General features: G+C 33.9%; 1 protein-coding gene across 9 annotated transcripts in view; it reads right to left on the reverse strand.

The window, feature by feature from the left end:
• The window catches only part of LOC105348255 (multiple epidermal growth factor-like domains protein 10), a 90,574-nt gene that overhangs the window by 50,779 nt on the left and 14,603 nt on the right, over positions 1-25,192 (reverse strand). For all 9 annotated transcript variants that reach the window (XM_066083317.1, XM_066083304.1, XM_066083282.1 and 6 more), the window contains exon 2: positions 7,758-7,967. In XM_066083317.1, the coding sequence (XP_065939389.1) occupies positions 7,758-7,967 (210 nt within the window). The remainder of the gene's footprint in view (positions 1-7,757; positions 7,968-25,192) is intronic.

Below are 25,192 nucleotides of genomic sequence, written 5' to 3' on the forward strand. Positions count from 1 at the left end.
ATTGCCTAAGGATGATGTGTGCTAAGTTTGGTTGAAATTGGCCCAGTAGTTCTTGAGAAGATGTTGAAAATGTGAAAAGTTTACGGACAGACGGACAGACGGACGGACGACAGACAAAATGTGATCAGAATAGGTCATTTGAGCTTTCAGCTCAGGTGAACTAAAAAGTATGTGGGGATTTTGTATTGCAAACGGCATGAAAATATCCTGGACGATAACGTTAAAAAATTGTACAAGGGGTGTACTTCAGTGTACTTCAGAATAGAAAATTTATGTCAACATTTCTCAATAAGCATCTCCGTACAAAAATGTGTGTGCATTCTTGTAAGTTTCCCCGGTTAAATAGAGTTACATGTCAATGAAGAAATCATGGATATTTTTTTTCTATTTCAATGATTTTAATCAAGCCATCGTTTTTGAAAGTGGTTAGACTTATCCGAAATCTTGAATAGCAAAATGAAAAAAAAAATGTAAAAAAAATAAATAAAAAAAAATTATTTTTTTTTACCGCCAATCTTCAAAATCCTAATCTGTGGGGGGTTGGAGTGTAGCGTTTTACCTTAAACTTTTATTTTAAAGTTAACAAGAGGCCCATGGGCCACAAATCGCTCACCTGAACAATAGTCCTTGCATCATTTTTTTTCGAAAGGGTTTATTATGATGTGAACTCTTAATAAATATTGTAAAACTTATATATTTCAAGATTTTGCCAAATATTAAACAATACATAAAAAGAAGATAATAACAATTTCATCTTTCGCATGTTGTCACTATTCACAATTGCTCCACCTGTAAAATACATTTTATTGATGTATAGAAAAATCATATGCTAGGAAAGGGGAAAACTGAAAAGCTCATAAAAAAAACTACCTACCCTATTTTAAAATCTGATGAAATAGGAAACACACATATTTGTTTTTCTTGCCTTAGCAGTGTCCGAGAACCTTACTGGAGTGCGACCATTTCTCGCCGAGTACCATTTTTGCCAGTATATTGTGACGTCAGTTTTCGTATATAATTTTATGTGTTAATAAAATGACGCCACAATGTCCCGGCGAGAAATGGTACTCGGCGAGAACTGGTCGCACGCCAGTAATATAACAATAAATATTGTTCTTTATAGTTCATATTTTAAAAATAAGGGTCCATAAAAATCAGTCTAACAATTTTGATGTTGATTGGCCTGACAATTTATCGTAAAAATTGTTAGACTGCTATCACAGCTTAAAATTAAAATTATGTTTACTCCAAATGCAATACAGTCATGCAAACTAATTATTAATAATAAACAAAACATTGAAAAACAAAAACAATTTCTTTTATTTCATTTTATGCTTGTCAAAATGTAGCATCAACATGATGATATAAACGTCTGTAGAACATCTAACCCCGATTTTAATCTTTCATTGCAAAAACAAATCGTAGTAACATTGTTCTCCGATATCAGTACCATTCATATTTACCAAGGTCGTGGTTGCACTTGTTTGATTCGATCGGTAAACTTTACAATTAAATTACGCAACAATTATTCCAATAATCGATGACAAATTAAATAGCTTTAAGTATAAAAAAAAGAATCTTGAAAACGCGGTGTAAAAACAAATGGCATGGTGATTATGCTGATAGTTTACTGTAGAGCTGAATTTGGAACTACGATTTACCACTATTTCATAAAATATTCTTTATATCATTCTTCGTTAAAAACGTTACTTTTATAGTTAAACCGGCAAATCACAAACTTTTCTTTTATCAAAATTGACGTCTGAAATCTTCTTCAAAATGGCGGTTGGTTAGTACAAACAAAGAGCTTCCGTTTCGTAATTCCGAATAACGAGCCCGATCTTATATAAATGAACACACGATCAGAACACGCTTACAACACATAGTTTGAACCCTTCTAAGGGTCCCAGTATTAGACTGAGGGTCACCACTTTTACAATTTAGAATCTGCCTTATATATAGAAGTTGTCACATAAATATTGGTATTATTGGAGCAGCGGTTCTTGAGAAGAAGATTTTAAAAGATACCCCCCCCCCTTTTTCACAGTTTCATGATTATTTCTCGTTTAAAAAGGGATTGCCCGTTTAATTTTACAATTAATAATCTCCTTAATATAATAATGCTTTCTGCCAAATTTCGTTAAAATTGGATGAGTGGTTTTGGAGAAGAAGTTGAAAATGTGAAAAGTTTACAGACGGACGGACAGACAGACGGACGGACGGACGGACGACGGACAACGGGTGATCAGAAAAGCTCACTTGAACCTCCGGTTCAGGTGAGCTAAAAACAGTTGTTTGGGGGGCAACTTCTTCAACATTTTAAAATTCAATTCGATACACAATATACAATATTGTTTCATTTTATATCATATGATATGAACCGTTCCAGGCAACCCCCCCCCCCCCCCCCTTATCGCAACTGATTGTTTTTTACGTCACAAAGGAAAACACGACGTCATTAATTTTTGTTTATGTTCAATGCAATCCGTGGATAAAGTCTAACGTTACAAACGTGACGTTTTCTCCGACTGCTTGATTAGAGCATTTTATTTAGTTCAATCTGGCAACTTTAGAAATAATTTGTTAATAAGATAGGAAGTTACTTAATTATAATGAATCCTAGTAAATATTTTTGAAATAATGTAGATTATAAAACGCCTAATGCAACAAAAGATGATAAATTTATTGCACATGATAATCCTGTAACATAGTACCAACATAAAGATATAGATCCCCACTGCCGGTTACGCCCGCGAAGTTGAGATTGTAGCTTATTTATGTATTTTTAAAAACATTTCCAGATATAACAACATGTGCATAATAACCATACGTCTTAGTCTTTTTAGGTATAATTGTAGAAGCATCGACATTTTTTTCTTCTATTGTCATAATTTGGTAATTGTCGTGTGATTATATGAGTAACATGTATCCGACGGTTGTCCCATATTAATGTAAACTGTGCACAAAATTGGAATCTATTCTCTGAAATTGTATGAGAAAACTTTATGTTGTTGAACAATACCCCAAGTTTGTGCTGTATTTTTTTTTTAGAAAAAGGTTAAAATGAATAATTGTTGAAGCTAGTTTAGCCAGGTGGTGCAATGTGTGACGTCGACATTTTTAAGTCTTTTGTATTCCTTCATGTCGTTCACAATAACAATGATTTGTTTTAATTTCGGGAATTGTTTGAAACTAATAGTATGTTCCAGGAAAAACACATTCACTATGCATGTCTATGTTTAAAAAGAAACAATGTAAAGAATGATCTGCAGATTAAAAAAATGTACGACCTATATTACATATTGTCTGACGTCTTCCCACAATGTGTCGTTTAGAATTTTTAATTGTTCTTCCATTTCCATAGGTCAGTATTGCTCTTTTACTTAATAGCATCACATTTGTCTTAATCCCTTTTAAGTTGTCCGACTACTAATTCACACAAACCAATGATTATTTTTAATAATTAATCTGAAAATCGCCTAGTTCTGGTTTGAAGATCTTTGCAAAGTTTTATTACTTATTACTGTTGCGCTTAATGCGCCTGTTCAAACGCTGACATCTCCAAATTATAGAACAAATATACACAATCCAACATGTAGCAAAAACCATGCAATAAATTCTTATTTCTTATAAATTTCTCCGTTATAGCCAAAAATGTTCAGCTCAAAATAAAAGACCAGAGAGTACTTTTCCTCACGATTTTTTAATCTTACCTTAATTTTATTTTCGTTTTTTAAATTGCACCCCCGCCGATTTATTATCAAACATACTTTTATTTTACCAATTCAATCTAACAATATTTCGTAAAAACATATTTTTTCACCCCCTTGTGTCACAATTTTCTTTTTCTGTGTCCTTTATCGGCTGGATAACAAAAACATCTCTAATGAAAAGTTATCGTCAGGATTTCCATCAGCAATATTAATCTCCGTTTAGACTGAATAGAGGAGAGAATACTTACAACTAGCCTCAAACACATTGTAGTAATCAACTATTACGCTAAGACCATCCGTATTACCATTAGAATTTGTATTTTAGTTGTTAAAGTACCGTACCTGTTAATGTATCTTATTTTCCGCAAGTAACAGTCAGCTGTCTTACTTTCCGATGTCTATATTTGATTGATACGTAAAAGTTACAATATACAGGCGATAGTTCCCTTAAGTTATAAACTGTTATTCATGAAAACGAAACGAAAATCAAAACAAGCTAAAACCACCGTCAAAGGTGAAATTGTCAACGCATTGGAAAATTTAATCTCAATTTACTTCACAAAATCGGCATTAATGTATCTTGCATGTTTCAAATATTCCTTTCGCACGCAAACTGTTCCACAACAAATAAATTAATCTTTTTCAGATTGACCCATTTCTTATACGTTCAAAATGGCCGCTTCTTTGTTTCAAAGAGGGTTTTGAGATATGGAATGCCGAACCTGATTAAACTGATTGACTCTCATTCTCTCTGTCTTATTATCATTTTCGTAAATTACTCAAATTTGAAACAGAATTAGCCCTTAAATTTTGCAATTTATATTTTCCTTCCCATAAGGATAATTTATGCTAAACAACGTTGAATTTGACTCAGTAGTTCTTGAGAAGAAGAATTTTAAAAATGCACCCCCCCCCCTTTTTTCTACAGTTTTGAGGTTTTCTCAGCTTTGAATAATGATCGGTCTTTCATTTCTGCAATTTATATTTGTCTTCTCATAAGGATGCTTTGTGCCAAATTTGGTTGAAATTGGATAAGCAATTTTAGAGAAGAAGTTCAAAATGTAAAAAGTTTACAGACGGACAGACAGACGGACGGACAGACGGACGACGGACAAAATGTGATCAGAATAGCTCTCTTGAGCTTTCAGCTCAGGTGATCTAAAAAACTACGCCGTATAGGAAGGCCAAGTGCTTAACAATGGATGCATTTCTTAAAAAAAATTATTTAAGTTTGCTTAAGAATATGTAATATAGACAGTTTGATTTTTGCATTGCACTTGGTCAGTAATCGGTCGGAAATTTTTGGACACAATTGAAGGCCACTTCTAAATAAATGTTGACCTTTTTGAGCCACAATTAATAAACCTGTTCTAATTTTGAAAAAACACAACAAAATAAAAACGCAACATTTTATTTGGATGCACTTTATGTGGGAAAAAAGCGTCTTTGTTTTAATTAACGGTTTCAAGTTTATACATTGCAATTCTTTTTATGTGAAATGGCATAGATTGGTATAAAAATAGTATTTCTTGAATTTATTTGACAGCTTATGATTACATTGTTATTGAATGTCTAATTGAGAATTTATACTATGGTGAACTCAAAATTCAATTTGTATAGATTTTTTTACTTTCAGTGGAATGTCTACATGAAAAAAATGTTACCAATACAGTCATGAGTGAGACCAACAATGGCGGGGCACACCAGGCTCCCCCGTAAATATGTGTGTGTGTGTGTGTGTGGGGGGGGGGGGGGTAATATGAAATAAATATATGGGAGCATTACATTTAGAGGTATTTTATCAAAGCATTACATTATAAATATGACATACGATTTTTATCAATTTTATTGAACAAAGAACTTTATATATAAATAATTTCTCACTTAAATGAATGCATATGCAATACTTTACCATAATTAGTATAGCACAATTTATGTTTTCATTCACGATACACCGTTAAAAACAAAAGTAGCGTGTTAGGAAAGCGAAAAATCTTTGACTCAAACCCGCTTGTTTTAATTTTCAATTTTTAAATTATAAATTTTAATTTTTTAAATTTCAAGAGTCCGTTGCTCTGATAAATTTTCAAATTTTTTACTCGAAAGAAAGCATTTGTTGGACATAGATTGTTCGGAAAAATTGTCGAGTCATGTTTGGCTTGAACAGAAAGTAATGTTTAGTACAATGTTAATATGTATTTCTAAAGTCTCAACTTTATGCTAATTTGATCAAATTCCAGTTAGAATACAGCGATTTTACAAAGCATTTATAGCAGGGAGGTAAAGGATTACGTATGCCAGAGTATATGAATGGTTTTTAGACAAAATTTGATTAAAAATTTTACAGACAAATTAATTAACATTTTTTGTTATTATACAATATTTACAAGATCTACTTTATTTCTTTATTAAGAAAAATAAAAAATAAAACTGTCAAAAACAGGATCAAACTAATGAGGCTTTGTTAGAACGATCATGATGGACATCTTGCGTAATTATAGTTCATGCGTAAATCCAGATATTCTTCCGGGGAAGGGGGGGTCTGCAGGATAATTTTGTTTGGCGGGGGGGGGGGGGGGGGGGGGGGGGCAAAGCTATATTTTTTCATTTTAGTCATCCCCTCTTCTTATGAAGATCTGCGCACGTAGTTTTATAACTACCATTACTGGGAAAAATGTCTTTCCAAAACAGTGTCATTACTGGGGAAGCCTACTTCCCTCGGCTCCGCCTTGGGAAATAGACTAGCTAGCTTGCTCTCGGGGAACTGGAATCTTGCTGACTCCCTCAATGGTAATACTTTAATTGTTTATCATTTAAACAGCAATAATGTATGTATTATTTTATCAACATTATGTACATGGCATAAAGATAAAATCATATGATAAAATAAAATAATTCAATAAATAATTCATAAATAACTAAATATTTTGATCCACCACTGATACTCTCAGTACACCTGTAAGAGGTACCCGAGTAGTATTAGAGCTTTCTTAAATTTCTTAAATTTCATTGGTCCAAACTTTTACCACCAAAACTTTGACCTAGGACAAAGAAATTGACAGCTACTGGTCATTCCATGCCGACATAAATTTTCCTTAAAAAGAATATAGATTTGACTTTAATATGCTGAACATTACACTGAGCAAACAAAATATGTAAGTACTTATTTTTCTTTACTAATTAACAAGATATAAATTAATCATCTGAAATATTTATTCATTCTGCGTTAACAAACTAAATTTAATGTATAAAGTGTGAAAGATGTTAGAGTGAATGTATTTATTTTATTACAGTCATATAGGCTCATATAAGACTGTGTCAAGGGCTTGTAGCATAGATTTTGAAGTCTTATGTATACTCGGTTCCATAAACAGGTATTTTTTTTGTCCTAAATATATGTAAATCAATTAATACTTTTTTCGAATAATATTGAATTGATGATCATGATAATGATTGAGCATGTAAAAATTTCTTCATATCATGTAAAGATTAAATATGGTATTTTATATGATGCTGTGTCAAGGGGAATAACTCTTCGATATTATAGCATTGAAATATTATGTATATTTTATGCCTATGAAATTAATTATCATCCTATATGAATTACGTAACGATATGTATTTATGTATATTTTCATTTTTAAATCACCACTATAATAGTAAAAAATGGTATACAACAACAAACCCGCAGGTGTCCATCATCATAAACACAAGGACCCCTATTACAGTCGGTTATTCAGCAATGGCTCATTGAAATCAACAAGATTCAACTCCAATGCTATTCTAGCTACAGGTTTTAAGCTCCCGGTTAAAAAAAAATCAGGTTGTCCATCCAATTTTATTTATTTACCAGAAGCTACAGACCTCAGACCCGCAGCTAATGCTGTTTTTATGTATCTGTACCTAAAAACATGATAAAGCGTCATTTTCATTTTTTTTTTTAGTTTTTCATGCAATAAGTAGATAGTTATTGTATGGTACCCGAAAGTCCAAAGTCTTGTTTTTAAAGTTTAGATAAATCAAATCAATATAATTTATAACATACTGTCATTTCGGTACCAGAATTTAACGGACTTGACACTTCTAACTGTTTGTAGATCGACCGCTAACCATGCCTCAGTCACACCCGAATCTTCTGTGTGTGAACAATGTCTTATGTGCTGGTTAAAGTTCCCATCTACGGTATTGGATGCTTCGAAAGATCGATACGTCGAGCTCATGTTGACCGTTGTATTTCCAGGCACCACAAACTGCACTGTAAATAAAAATATGAAATCAAAAGTAATGTAATAATATTAACCCAATAGATGACTTTCACAGTAACAAACTACCAATTTGACGACAATCAGAGAAAATCGATCACATTTTTTAGACAACTTTCATTTACTGTGGTTTCATCAATATTTGTTGAATACCAATTTTCGTGGTTTTCGTTGTTAAGTTGATCCACGAAATTTAATGTTCATTGAAATTCAATTTCAACAAACATTTTGTATTGATAGGATCATTGGCCACAAAATAACGTATCCTTGAAACTGTGGTTTTCAGAAAATCCACGAAAATTGAGACCCACGAAAATTGATGAAACCACAGTATATACAGGCTGTTTACTTTCACCTGTTTACTATGCTGTCACGTATACGAAGACGTTGGAAATTTTGGTTTTTTAAGATTGCAAAATTTATCTGTAATAGATTTTAAAATGTGCTCGCACAGGCTAGGTTGATCGACTGATATGAACAAAATTCGAGATTTTTCAATTAGACTTTATTATATATAGGGGAAGAGATTGCCTCTTAAGCTGGCTTGAATGGTCCTCATTCTACAGTGTGAGAAATTAACAAAATCCATGAAATAGCCCACAGGACAATCCCATATAGATTTGGGATAGACCTTGGAAAAATGGGATTGTCCATAAGTATTAACTACAAATTTTGTCCTTTCGATTATTTATCTTGCGCTTTTTAACAACGCTTTCTGCAGTTAAATATTTCAACATGGCGGATGTACACAAACAGTAAGATTTGGGTAAATATAGTTACACAATACAAAAGATGTTCAAAATTCACTTAAATGTTGAAATTAATAACAATATGGAACAAATTTAGTCTATAAAACATAACTGTGAATTATTAATTCTAATTTTATTTCTATTTCAATTCAATAATAAAAAAAAAATGAAAAGTTATTTTGTAAAACCTCTTTTACACACAGCCGCCAAAAACTTGGGATAGACAACTCGGTCAATTTCGATTTGGATCGGCGTAGCCCGATCTGCCCGATGCGATATGAGATAGATTCGAACTATCGGACAGGCGTTAATTTCGCACACTGATTCCACATTCCTAATATTTTTTTAAAGTATGGGTTTAAATAGTAATTTTTGTGTGTGGGTATGTTGGAAATTTTCTCCTTTTTCGACCTTTTTACGTCACACTTTAAGATACAATTTTCAAACACTTTTGATGAGTGTGACTACGCCACTGTGTCTGTAAATAGTGCTTTTAGAAGAAGAAGCCTACATGCTTTGGTGGTCACCGGAGTACTATAACTCTTAGTCTCATGTTTGCATTTTAAGCTTCATTTTTGAGTCTTAACATTAAAGCCAAGACTCCTCTGACAAGTATGCTTGCTTTTTTTGACATTAGCAAACATTATTTCAAAAATTGGGGGGGGAGGGGGGGGGAAGAGTCAGAGGAGAATCTCAGATTATCTTTACCTTAGCTCCAGGTGCCAAAAATTGTAAACATTTGGTAAAAAGAGACCTGCATGCCTTTAGTGGTCAATCTTCTATAATATTCACAGTTTCATTTAAAATGCATACATACATTTCCTAAAATAGAACATGTATTTATCATTTAATTCAATATGGCCAAGTGACAATTTACCTTAAAGTTTTTAAGTTGAAAATGTAAAATAGTTTACAGACAACATACGAACAACGGCAATAGGTTACCCGAGTGTCTCAGTGACCTAGAAAATATATGCCCCCCCCCATAAGAAGCCCCAATCCCTGCCCCGTGGTGAGTGAATTTCACAATTTAGGTAAAGGATGGTAACTATGGACATTATAACAATGCATTTAGTTTATCTCCTATGACGGTAAACTACAGAAGAAAAAATTAAAATTTTTATAAATCTCCGGGTTCACTATGTGGCATATTGGCCCTACCCAAAGGGCCTGAACCCCTTTTTTCTCAAATATATATGGGAGTAGAAAGATATGGGAGTAGAGAAGATTTTCTAAGATTTAACAGATTTTCACTATGTGGCCAATTTTGACCATACTGCCCCCCCCCCCCCCCCATTTGACACAGGGCCTTGAATTTTACAAATTTAGTAGAGGGCGTTATGGCCTTCATAACCCTGAATTCAGTTTTTCTCAAATATATATGGGAGTAGAGAGATATGGGAGCAAAGAAGAAGATTTTTAAACGGGTATTCCAAAGGAAAAATCCGGTTATTGAAATGGTGAAAATGGCGGGCGGCTGCCAAAAGGGTACCCCTATGGTACGGATAACTCCTCCTACAGTTTCCAAGATAGGAAGTTGTTGTTTTGCAGATTAAGTGTACATGTATCAGAAACGTGCATATTTTTGGATTTTGATTTTTGATAATTTATGAAAAAAATACCAGTTGTTGTAATTTTTTTGCATAATATTGCATTTAGGGTACCCCTATTGTACGGATAACTCCATCAACAGTTTTGTACCAATTTCAACAAGAGACATCCCTCTTACTAATGATAATCATTAAACATAGGTTATCACAGATAACAAAGCTCACCGAGACGAGGCATCACCTTTTATAAGACCACCTTGATCATAATACATGAATATGAAAATCATAGTTAATGATCTCTTATATCAAACTACAAGATATTGTAGCATTGTTTGACACAATATTATAATATCATAATAAAAATACAAAATTTTATGATACAATATCATATGATACAATAATATAATACAATACCATATTCACAAAACAAAATTTTATCATGATACATTATCATTTCATATATTACAATATTGTATCAAATGATAAATTATCATATCATATAATTCAATTTCATATCAAAATATAGAATATGATATGATATTGTTTCATATTACATGACAAATATGATACATCATATCATATAACACATTGTTATATTCAGTAGTATATTCTCACTATATAACCCTATATAGACAAATAGTCAATAACTGGAATATTAGCTCGTACGAAAAATATTGACCGGTCAATATTTTTTTGATATTGACCGGCTAGGAATAATATCTAGAGAACATTCCCTCTATTTCAAATAATCGTTTCTGATTTGTTGATTCGTAAACGATGACGTAAATAACTCTTCGCAACTCCAAAACAAGGTGACGTCATAATAGACAGTCAGTCAAGGCAAGTAAACAACGGAAGTGCAATGCGACGGTTTGCTATCATAACGGATATAAGGATTTGCGAATTACTGTGAATTAAAATCAGGTAGAACATCTGTATTTTAATTCTTACGGTCGGCGGAATATCACCAGTGACCGTTTGATGCTGAGGATATTTTGGAAATGAACTTTGCACAAAATTGAATTCGTGAATTCTTTGTTGAGCTGAAAAAATTACGGCGATCTGTTTTCAATTACTTTCTTAAATTTTGGTTTGTTTCTTCATATAACAAAACAAATGTTGACTGTGTTTTCGGGCAACATTGATTATATTAGCCCCCTTGGGACGAAAATATTGCCCTCCGCTTCGCGTCAGGCAATATTTCGTCCCTCGGGGGCTAATATAATCAATGTTGCCCTCAACCCCAGTCAATATTTGTATAATATCATATAAAATAATACTATATTATATCATATGATACAATATCATATCATATGATTCAATATTTATCATATAATATGATACTGTATTTTATGATATGGTATCATGTAATATGATACGATATTGTTAATATGATATTGTATCATATGATATCATTTCATATCATATTTTTTTTATTGAAATGATATTGCATTATATGATATTGTATTATTTGATACAATATTGTATATAATGAAATGATAACTTTATTATACTCCATTATACAATATCATAAGATACAATATTATAAAATACAATATCATTTCACATCATACAAGATCTATGATACAATATTATATACAATATCAAATTATATAATGAAATATCAATAATCATAAGACTTAATACAAAAAAATGATTTAATATCATATTGTATCATATAATATTTTACAATATCATATCATATGATACCATATCATATAATATGATGAAATATTAAATATATATTATAATAAAATATCAAATATTAAATATAATATTATATAACAAATATAAAATAAAATATAATATTAATTCGAAGTTAAATGTATCATGAATGTTAGTCAGGACAACATTTTTCCAACTAACAAACCTGTATTTAACTAATCAAAAAACACCTGCTCCAGCATCAATATAATCGTGATCAAGCTCTGTATCTTAAGCTATCTCTATTTACACACCCATACTTATAATAACTGTTTAAGTCTGACAGGGTATGAACACAATTTACTCCATTTTGTAACCAGCTCCAAGACCCTAACACAATTTAAGTTGTTCTAAAATTTTATACCTGCCTAAGCATCTAGATAATTAAGATCGCTCTCAGTATCTGAAGCTACCTCTGTGATTCATTTACATAGTTAAATCAACCATGCAAGTTTGAATAAGTACTATTATTTAAATAAACATGTGATCAGCACCAAAAACCTTAACCCTTTCCAGCATCTGAAACCTATGGCTCGGATTCAGCTCGAAGTCTGTGGAGTGCATCAGTATCACCAGATGCATCATCTATGCAAATTTGGTAAAGATTGAACCAAAAATAACAAAGATTTGTCTATCAAAGGGCACCTGCTCCAAAAACTTTAACCAGCTCCAAACACCTTAACATCCTCCAACATCCGAAACCTATTGCGCAGATTCAGCATTCAACCTGCCAAGTGCATATATTTCATAAGATGCATCATCCATGCACGTTTGGTGAAGATTGGACCAGTAGTAACTTAGATATGGCCATCAAAGGGCACCTGCTCAATAAACTTTAACCTGCTCCAAACACTTTAACCTCCTCCAGCATCTGAAATTCATGGCCCAGATTCAGCATCCAAGTATTTCAGGTCTACAAGTAGGTCCAGATGCATCATCCATGCAAGTTTGGTGGAGATAGGACAAGTAATAACTAAGATACAGGACCTGCAACAAAAACTTTAACCAGGTCCGGACGCCGACGCCGAGGGTGTAACATAAGCTCCCCCTGACTTCGTCTCAGGTGAGCTAAAAATCACTTCATGAATTTTAGCAACACTCATAAGCCATCAAGTACAAAATTTTACAAAAATATTGACGGGTACTTTATCCGAACTGTCCCTTGCTACCTTTAACTTACGCTAACATTCTATGAAAAGACATTTCGTCTTAGAGTTAGAAAGGCTATGCAATTCTGAGAAAAAGTATACCAAATATTGACATTTCCATTGAGGTTTAATAAAAAATATGGCCATTTAAGTGATTGCAAAATTATTCATACATGTTTGTTCATACACCTTATTAGATAATACCTGCAAATTTAATATTAAAAAGTTACTCTTTGCCATCAAGTTTTAGTATAAAATTCTCTTTTCAGTGCTTTGCTGTAGATGACATCTTGGTGATGATTTGAAAAGTAGACCTGTGTACTCGAGTACAATACAGTGTATTGGAAATTTTAGATCTGTCACAAATATAAAAATAACAAATAAAACTATATCCTGTATGTTGATTTTTAGCTCACCAGGGTGAAGTCGGAGTAACCTACATGTATGCATGTTATAACCCCGGTTGGTGTTTGCGGACCTTATAAAGTTTTTGGAGCAGGTCTGGTATCGAAGTTATTACTTGCATGGATGGTGCATTTAGACCTACTGATGGACTTGAAAGACTTTGATGCTGAATCTGGGCTGTGAATATCGCATGCTAGACGAGGTTAAGGCTTTTGGACCAGGTTAAAGTTTTTGGACCAGGTTCCCTTTGATCACTATAATTTATTACTGGTTTTAAATTCACCAGATTTGGATAGATGATGCATATTTTGATGCTGATGTACTCCACAGCCTTGGATGCTGAATCTGAGCTATAAGTTTCAGATGCTGGAGGAAGTTAAGGTTTTGGGAGCATATGTCAAATGTTTATGTAAATTATAGTACTTTCTCAAACTTTCATGGTTGACTTAACTAAGTAAATGAATTACGGGGGTAGCTTCAGATACCAAGAGTGAGCTTGATTATCTAGATGCTTGGGCAGGTATAAGATTTTAGAACAAATAATTCTGGGTCTTGGAGCTGGTTAGAAAAGAAAGTAAATTTTGTTCATACATTGTCAGACTTATGTAAATACAAGTAGCTTGAGATACAGAGCTTGATCTTGATTATCTTGATGCTGGAGCAGGTGTAAGTTTATTGTGTTGTTAAATGCAGGTTTAAAAGCTGGAGAAAAATGCTATCATGACCAACTTTTATGATTCATATCTTAAAAATTAAGTTTTAGACCAAAATTTATTTCCTAATGGGTTAGTTCTTGTTTAGATTAAACCCAAAAGAACAAGGGACGTTATTGGCCTAAATTTGCCGTGTTTCAAATATGCAGAGCACAAAACATTTTCAAAAGCCTTGAATTTATTAAATCCAATAGTATATAACTTATATGTGTGGTTTAAACATATAAATCATGAAATTCACGCTGAAAACTGTTCCGTTTTTAGCAAGACGTCGCAATTTTACCGTATATTTAAACGCAACGTCATGCATACGAAGATTGTCCTAAAAGTTCGTGGACACATGGCGATTGTTTTTTTTATATTCTATATAACCACGCAATATTCAGGAAAGTATTCAGGAAAGTATTATAATATTCTAATATAGATTATAATAATGTATATGTTTAAAATTCGGAGGAATGTACATACATTGGATTTATCATTATATATACATTGTCTAAGCAGGCCGCACGGCCCAGTCTGACGTTGAGCTATAACGACGTATTTATAACGTCGTAGCTTATAGTCTTACTGAGAGTCATGCCACATTCACCGTCTGGCCAAAGGGTACAATCGCACGCTCCATCAGAAAATCGCTTGTGGTTTTTTTTAGATAATTAATTTTGAAATATTCCGATATCGATGTTTTCTTGATTCCTTTATCGTTTATTTCGTTTTTATCGTCGTTAACCCAAGTTGGCACATAACTTTATGATGTAGCGCTGTTCCGTGCGGTCAGCCGACGTCGCTTTTTCTGGCTTTTTTTAAACATGTTCTTGCCGCAATTGTTTTGAAAATCCTTGGAAACGGTTTCAAATGACGTATGAAAATAAAGTACATTATACTAACTACTTAACAATTAAAGATTATGATGTTTTAACATGTTTAAGAAAAATTGTTAATATTCATATCTTTAACCTTAATAACGAAGTTTGGGTAACTTTTACACTGGGCCGTGCGTACTTTCCGCGACCCTTTAATGCAGTAAAAGTGTAGTTTAATTTTAGTGAAAACATTGAAAATCACTCTGGTTTAATTTCAAATTTTATGAGAAACATTTCGGTAAACACTATGTATGTTCATGTATAATGCCATTTAAAATGACAAAAACGCTATTGTCCACGATCGAATTTTTTCTGGACACCCCTCGTATTTACGCGAGAATTTGTCGGTTGGTGTAAATCTATGTTGTAAAACAATATTTCTTTTTTCATGATACGTACTTTTTAAAAATAAATTCCAGGGTGGGGGGGGGGGGGGGGCGGGCCCTCGACCACCCCCCTGCCCCATCCGCTTCATCTACGCTTGAGTTGCGGGCTGGTGAACCGCAAACCACAAGTTTAAATCTGCAGGCGGCTTTTTTAATTTCATAGTTTTTAAACTTTGAGTTTTTAATACAGACCTGTTACTTGTTAGCCTATTTAATCAATATACTTCTGATGCATTATGCTTTGTTGTATCTTTTATTATCAAGTTGCTTTCTGTTGATTTGAGAAACGATTTCAAGGTGTAGCGAGTCGCCTTAATTAATGCAAGTACTTTACGACTTCGATTGGCTATTCACTAAATACAGAAACAAAAAAAAAATGTTCCCGAAGCTTTCCCAAGAAATCATATTGACGCAAGCATCAAATGGGCCGCAACAAATATAATTGTTGTATGTATCATCATTGGTTGTTTACATAAACAAGAGGCCCATGGGCCACATCGCTCACCTGAGGAACAATAGGAATGATAAAATCAGCTTAATGGAGTCATAATACAAACAATCTGGATCCGGTTGCATGAACGTTAGTTAAATTTAACTAGCCGTTAACTTGACGTTAACGTGACGTTAAAATTAACGGCGAGTTAAATGGGTTGCACGAACGTTAACTAATAGTTAAAGCTTAGTTTATTATCTAATTTAACTTAAAGATTTAACTCAGGTTACCTAGGTACATTAAATATTTAATTAAACATTAAAATCAAAATGGCGGATCTGTTGTTATTTGGAAACGTGTTTGTGGAGAAGAAAAAAAGAAACTACAGAAAGAGAGAATAGAAATGACAGACTTGAGCGACACGCAAATCCGATCCCGATTTCGATTTCGACGAGTTTCGATTACGTATATTCGGACATTGTGCGTTATGATCTGCAAAGAGCAACAAAACGAAGTCAGTCCATATCGGTGGAAATGCAGGTACTTGTTATCAGAATACACATTCATAAAATTAAGACATCATCATCACAAAATAATCATTATACTATCATATATATATATATAAACACATACTGGACCAATTATTAAAATGCTAAGTTACATGCAAAGTGAGGTTTTATGCTTTGTATATTGCATACCTATAAATTTGACGCATCGGGCCGAGAAATGCATATCTCTTTTTATCCTTGGTAAACTGTTTATTAAATTGTTTATGAAATGAAAATTGTCGATCTTAAATTATACATATTATCAATGTAAACATCTTAAAAGAAAAAATGAAAACGTTAGCAAAAATAAACGCTGTAAAATGACGTCATTTTTGATACGTTGATTATGACGTCAGTACTTTATAAATACAAGGATTGCTAACATCGATGATAGTACCATGTGCCCCCTCTGATCCTATTCAAAAACACGTGAAAAAATACATGTTACATAAAATTATATCAAACCTTGCAGGTTATGCTAGCTCTACGTTTTTATGCCTCTGGAAGCTTTTTGGAAGTTATCATGGATACCATGGCGTTTGATAAAAATACAGTCAGCAGGGCTATCGACGATGTTACTAATGCACTCATTGCAAAGAAAGATAGATTTATAAAATGGCCTAATCATGAGGAAATTTTGAAATCCAAGCAAAATTTCTTTTCACGGGGTGGATTTCCAGGAGTAATTGGCTGTATAGATGGAACCCATGTCCGAATACAAGCACCTTTTGAAGATGAGGCCGTGTATGTGAACAGGAAGGGGTTTCATTCCATCAATGTACAGGCCATTTGTGACCATGAAGGTACTTACTTTATTATAGTCTACATATATTATCTCATTACAAATTGGTTAAATAGAGAGTATATTAAACCCAGATAGAAAACCTATCATAATTTTTCATAACACCTTCAACAGGGAAATTCATTAACATTGATGCTCAGTGGCCTGGCAGTACCCACGATAGTCACGTATTTCGGACATCCGAGGTGTGTACCTTCTTGGAAGAAAACCACCGTGGTGTCGAAGATGGCTACCTCATTGGTGACAGTGGGTATGCGTGTTCTAGGTTTTTAATTACGCCTTATCTACATCCTGCAAACCTGTCAGAGGAAGCATTTAATACGGCTCATTGCCGTACACGCAACGCTGTAGAGAGAGTCTTTGATTGGTTCAAAAGAAGGTTCCACGTCTTGCATAGCGAAATCAAGATGAAGCCTGCAAAAGTCTGTAAAATAATTGGAGCCTGTGCCATTCTGCACAACATCGCCATATCTCTTAAGGAAGAGATGGATAATGAGGACGAAGAAGACGTCAACGCCGCTGTTCATTTGGCTTATCGGGGACCTGAGGACGGAAGAGCAATCAGGAACTTTATAACCAGGACCTACTTCTAAAATGAATGCATAACAAAAATAAATTTGAGAACCCTTCATATTATTTATGTAATGATTTAAAACTGCAACTGTTTTATAAGTAGTACATGCATGCTTTTTTTTATTCGTCAGCTATGGCTTGTAGTGCAAGCAAAGCATTTTCATTCTGAGTTACAGTCTGCTTCAGGCATTCGATCTGCAGCGCCAGCTTCGAATTCTGATATTCCATATTCTGCTTCTCGAGGTCCGCCCGTTCGAGGTCCTTCTGTAGCTTCATGTTCTGCAGTTCGATGTTTTTTTTCTGACAGCATAGAACCTTGAGAATGATCATTTTCTATATAAAATTCGACAATGTAGTATGTGTCGTTTACTGCTGATCTCTTTTAAGTGTTAATAAATATATCATTTCTTATCCAGCAAATTAAAATCATTAAACTACATGTGAGAAGTACAATTTCCAACGACAGTATGAAACCAGGATAAATGCACAATGCTTATTATTTTACCTCATACTTCATCTTCTGAAGCTGTTCAAATGAGATCTTTCTTCTTTTTATCTCCACATGAGAAGTAGTTTTATCTCCTTCGCTATAATTTAAAAAAGCAAAGAAAAAAGTAAGTGAATTAGCTATTAATATATATACATATATATGTATAAAAATCTGTATCATCAACCGATTGCATGGTTACTCAATTCACATACTGATTAATAACTTATTAGGAATTTACATGACAAGACAACAGATTCTACTTAAAGTTGGAATTGTAAAACCGCTCCTCTATATATACAATATGCTATATATAAGCGTACGAGCGGTTTTCTAAGTCTAATCTTAATTAGACTGAAGTTAACGTAGTCTTATAAAATTATGTACATACACATGTAAATGAACTACATACAGCAGCATTCAAGTTGCACAATACCTTGCAATGTTTGGTTCACTCGTGCATGCAGACTCAACTGCCTGTTCCGCTACTTCCTCCGTGCTAGGTGCCGTTGCCTTTAGACTGAAATCGAGGGTAGAACAAGTGGACTCGAAAGTAGAACTGCTGGTCGAAGCGGATTTGGGAGAGGAGGGCATCTCTGCTATAGCAAACACATTAGATTAAAATCAACACATGTATAATTATATTTTATTCGATTGTGTGTTTACCTCACTTTTTTTTTGTTCATGATAAACTTTGCCTATCTAGACCGATTCAGAAAACAGTCCAATTAGAAGGGGGAAAATCTATGCATAAAACGTACAATTTTCAATTGTTTAAAACATTACTTGGATAGGTAGGGGAGACGATCAAACCCATCGGAGGTAGACTTCATTTCACTTCATTTGAGAGAGAGAGAGAGAGAGAGAGAGAGAGAGAGAGAGAGAGAGTAGTTCTCATTACTCAAAAACAAAAACAAAAAGCGGGAACCTATAATTTGGTCCACTACAGAAGGCCGAGTATAATTGGAGTGCGTGCAACTTTGCAGACCTTTTCTTTCCATGCTGCCGTTTGTGCAAAGTAAAATTTCATTAGTACTGTGTTTTTAATCAAAATAAACATCATCAGTACCATACATGCCTTATATTTAAATCTGGTGACTTTTTACAGTAGTTTTCATGCATGTTAAAGAACAAACAGAACCTTTGGACAGAAATGCAAAAAATAGTAATTTTTTTGGAGATGATAGTAATGCTTATTCGACTGAGTTCGAGTTGAGAAATTGTATTGAAGACTTTAGTGTATACCCCCCCCCCCCCCCAAAAAAAAAGAAAACTCCTGATACTCCTTTCTTCACATTTTCTGTCTTCTTCCTCAGAGCATTTCCAACTTCCAACAGACATTCTGTATTGAAACTGATTTTAACCGCGTTTGTTAAATTGGTTTGTTAAATTGGACACCGCTCATCGACGGTCATCGTCAACACTTTCACATGGATGTTTATTACCGCACGGACTTTATTTCTTAGCCATTTTTGGTCACAAATGAATGCATTCAAACAACATACAGGCACAAATACAGCGATATATAAAATAAAAAGTTCAAGGAGTGCAATATACATTATTAAAAACCTTTTATTCCTTGAGTTGTGTGTATAATTTTAATAATAAATAGTATTTAATAATATCAATGTTTCAATCACCCAATTTTATCATAATTATAGTTTAGACAGCTCAGTTTAGCAATACCCCCCCCCCCCCCGCTTTTTACTCTTTATACTATCGAAAAGGTTAGGTATACGCAAAATGAATACGGCTAGCATCCGCACAAGTATAGAAAAAAATCTTGACATATGAACGCATGTAAATAGATAAAAATAAAGAAAATTGGTAAATTCAAATGCGTGTCTTAATAAATGTCTCAAAATTTCTTACACTTAGGTTAATTTTGCGAAAGGAATTTGATATATCTTTTGATTGTAATTATAGTCAGATTTTATGACAATCGATAAATTTCATTGTTCTATATAAATTTGATAGTTTTGTGAAATCCAGCTCTGATTGATTAAGAATTTGACTTCAGAAATACTATGCTTATGTCCTTTCCGATATATTTCATTTTATCAAATAAAATATACAACATGACTACTTTGTCATGTTGTATATCTTATTTGATGAAATGAAATATACCGGAAAGGACAGATAATTATGTTTATTAACAGTATATATGTGTTTAATTAAATGTATACAAGTTAAATTGTTTAGTGTAGAATATTAGTAGAGGAATTTTTAGTCATAGTTTGTTTGATAAAGTAGAGTATATGTTTTGTTTTATTGATCTCAATATTTTGTTCAGGTTTACAGTTTACAGCAATAGACCCTATAAACATGTATTGCCTTTTGCATGGGAAACACCCTTTTTATGCCCCACTTGTGACGTCATATTTGTATTTAAATTAGCATTTTGATGTATCAAGGCTATGCGATCCTGAATTTGAATGAGTATCCAAAATGGTTCCAAATCAACTGTTGGTATATGAAAGGATAAGGATACTTATGCGTAATGCGGATCCAGTGACATTTAAGACGCATTTGAATATTTCAATCGGTAGTATACCACATTTGGAACCTGTGATCATGTATGCAGCGACAATGTAAAACTTTCATTTTTATTTGTCTATTATACATATTGTACATGTACTGAAACAATTCAGCCTGAATCTCTATAGAGTGTTTATAATATGACGTCATCAATCTGTTCGCATTGCCAGCCGACAATGTAAACAATCAACCAAGCGTTCATTAATGGGGAAATTTTAATTACTACACTATAAGAATTTGAGTACACATAGAATTTTATTATTTCTAGGTGATTCTAAACTAAGAACAAGTTTCCTGTCCATTTAAAATTTTAATATTAAATATATATTGACCTGATGTGGTTGGCATTGATGACTCGAACCCCCCAGCAATTCCGCTGAAATTAGGTCTAACCTTCATAAGGTCAATAATCTTCTCCTCTGCGGCAGTTGGGGATTTTAGCGAAGGACCTCTGCCCGTTTTTCTCGCATGTTTGCGGGCCTCAGTGAAGGTCTTTTTTGCCCCCTGCTGCAGGTTCCCCCACTTGAACTTAACCTGCTCTACCGATCTGCGTTGAACGCCAACCGCATTAACTAAATCGGTTACCTCTGCCCATTTGCTATTCTTTTTGGCATTGGTAATTAAATTACTCTGCTTTGCCTTGAGTATTTCCTCATTTTTTTCGACGAAATCGGTTAGTATTGTGATTTCGGCCAAGGACCAGTTACTACTTCGTTCTCTTTTGACTGCGACAGCCATTTTTACTACCGTAGGTAAGGTAACACGCGCGTGCAGACGATTTTAACACAGAGTTAACTAATAAACATCAATTAAATCTTAGTTAGTTAATTTGTTTTTAATTTATTTTCGAACAACACAAATTTAACTGACTGTTAGCTAACTTGCCGTTAAATATTTAACGGCAAGTTACGGCACTAACTAGCCGTTAATTTAACTAACGTTCGTGCAACCGGATCCTGGACAATGCACAATAATACATGTAGATCCTGTATAAATAAAATCCATTTTTCCCGCTGGATATTCTTATGCTTATAATCATTAGTCCCTTTTCTAACAGGATGATTTTATAGTCATATCACATGTTGAGTATTGCAGTCCTCAAAAAGATCCTTTACAATTGTTTATATATGGGATATTAAGCTACATCAAACTCTGAACCTTCTTGTGAGGCCGAAGAATTGTCCTGGAGCCAAAGTCTTAACAATTATAAAGAATCATCTGGCTGATAAGTTTCTGATAAGAGGATTTTAAAAGATTTACTCTATATATTCCTAGGTAAAACTTTAACACAACACCCCCCCCCCCAATGTGGCCTCACCCTACCCCCAGGGATCATGTTTTCACAACTTTTATCTACAATTAATTTGATTTAATCAACACTACCTGAGGATACTTCCACACAAGTTTCAGATTTCCTGGCAGATTAGTTTCTGAGAAGATTTTTAAAGATTTAGTCTATATATTCCTATGTAAAACTTTGACCCCCCATTGTGCCGCAACCTACCCCCAGGGATCATGATTTTCACAACTTTGAATCTACACTGCCTGAGGATGCTTCCACACGAGTTTCAGCTTTCCTGGCTGATTAGTTTCTGAGAAGAAGATTTTTAAAGATTTAGTCTATATATTCCTATGTAAAACTTCGACCCCCCCCCCCCCCATTGTGGCCCAATCCTACCCCTGGGGGTCATGATTTTCACAACTTTGAATCTACACTACCTGAGGATGCTTCCACACAAGTGTCAGCTTTCCTGGCTGATTAGTTTCTGAGAAGAAGTTTTTTAAAGATTTACTATATATTCCAATGTAAAACTTTGACCCTCCATTGTGCCCCACCCTACCCCCAGGGATCATGATTTTCACAACTTTGAATCTACACTACCTGAGGATGCTTCAAAATAAGTTTCAGCTTTCCTGACTGATTAGTTTTTGAGAATAAGATTTTAAAGATTTACTCTATATATAAATTCCTATGTAAAACTTCGATCCCCCATTGTCGCCCCACCCTACCCCTGGGGGTCATGATTTTCACAACATTGAATCTACACTACCTGAGGATGCTCCCACACAAGTTTCAGCTTTTCTGGCTGATTTGTTTCTGAGATGAAGATTTTTAAAGATTTACTCTATATATTCCTATGTAAAACTTCGACCCCCATTGTGGCCCCACCTTACCCCTGGGGGTCATAATTTTCACAACTTTTAATCTACACTACCTGAGGATTCTTCCACACAAGTTTCAGCTTTCCTGGCTGATTAATTTTTGAGAAGACGATTTTTAAAGATTTACTCTATATATTCCTATGTAAAACTTCGACCCCCATTGTGGCCCCGCCCTACCCCTGGGGGTCATGATTTTCACAACATTGAATCTACACTACCTGAGGATGCTTCCACACAAGTTTCAGCTTTCCTGGCTGATTAGTTTCTGAGCAGAAGATTTTTAAAGATTTACTCTATATATTCTTATGTAAAACTTCAACCCCCCATTGTGGCCCCGCCCTACCCCTGGGGGTCATGAACTTCACAACTTTGAATCTACACTACCTGAGGATGCTTCCACACAAATTTCAGCTTTCCTGGCTGATTAGTTTTTGAGAAGAAGATTTTTAAAGATTTACTCTATATATTCCTATGTAAAACTTTGACCCCCGTTTGTGGCCCCACCCTACCCCCGGGGGTCATGAATTTCACAACTTTGAATCTACACTACCTGAGGATTCTTCCACACAAGTTTCAGCTTTCCTGGCTTTCTGGTTCTTGAGAAGAAGATTTTTGAAAATTTCTCGAAATTTTTCATTAATTTCTAATTATCTCCATTTGAAAACAAGTGTGGCCCTTAATTTTCACAACTTTGAATCCCCTTTGCCTAAAGATGATTTGTGCCAAGTTTGGATGAAATTGGCCCAGTAGTTCTTGAGAAGATGTTGAAAATGTGAAAAGTTTACGGACAGACGGACGGACGGACAGACGGACGACAGACAAAATGTGATCAGAAAAGCTCACTTGAGCTTTCAGCTCAGGTGAGCTAAAAACGCACCACAAAGAAGAAAATAACGAGTTGCTTGTACTAATTTTTAATGTAAATTTTAATATTGTTTCAGCAACACGTTTTGAAGTTCAACATTGTTTTCCTTAACGGAATTATAAACCTTATTTACACTTCAGTTTCTGAAATTCCATCGTCGGAAACCCACGGCCAGTCTCACATACGCTTACTTCGGTAAGCGTATGCGACACTGACCGTGGGTTTCTGACGATGAGAAATTCACATATATCATTTATATAAATGTTCATGTCATTCAGGTCTTTAGTATGTAAACCGATCCCGACAGAATGAAAAATGAGAAATTTTGTCTCGATAAAAACGCACCTAACACGACAGTGTATGATCTACTTTACGTTTATGATTAAACAAAAAAATAATGTAATATTTTTTAAAAGGCGTAAAACATATTTCTACACGTAAATTTATTTTATTTCTTCTGGCGGCCCGTAATAACCCCTCTGATCACAGGATTTAATTTAATAATGCCAAAACAATAAACTCGAAGGAGGTAAGGGAAAAGGGGAGAGGGGGGGGGGGGTCTTCGACTGTCAGCAAATCTTATACGTAACCTCAATTAAAAATATCATTGAATGAAAAAATGTTGACTGGACCTGAAATATAATTAAAAGAGAGCTTTCTGTTTTAACAACGTAGTATACAAATCAACCTTCACACACGCAGTGTAAGAATCATAGTATACATTAATAACTCTAAATACTTTATTGCTTCACATATTTCTATTTTCTTCGGACAAAAAAACTTTAGGCATATAAGTTTATTGGAAGAAGTACATTGTGCAGCTCGCGGGCTGATCTGATTGACAGGTGTAGCACGTGGACTCTGACTGAAACTGCTTGGTTGGTTCAAAAATACATTGCTTCTTCTTATATGTAGGCCTACATTTTTTACCTACAGCGCTATCCAAAGCTCTGCACTTTCGTTTCTACACTGACATGTACATGAAGATAGCAAACATGTTTTATAGAAACAATTAGATTTCAAGTTACACAAAATATAGAATTTATTGTATATTATTCTATTCGAGAAAGTCCAATTGATTTCATCAACCCTTTAGAATTGATACCGTTGTCTTGAATAGAGTAAGTGAGAAAATATCACGGACTAGACAATTTTTCTTCCGTTATGACTCTATGCGCTATTTTAATTGATCAAACAATTACGTATACGATCACATATTACAATTACAAATTGACTTAATTAAACATAATTTTAAAAAAAGAAATTATACGTATTTTTATCAAGCATTTAA

The sequence above is a fragment of the Magallana gigas genome, chromosome 1 (genome assembly GCF_963853765.1).
Source record: "Magallana gigas chromosome 1, xbMagGiga1.1, whole genome shotgun sequence".
In the NCBI taxonomy this organism is placed as follows: Eukaryota; Metazoa; Mollusca; class Bivalvia; order Ostreida; family Ostreidae; genus Magallana; species Magallana gigas.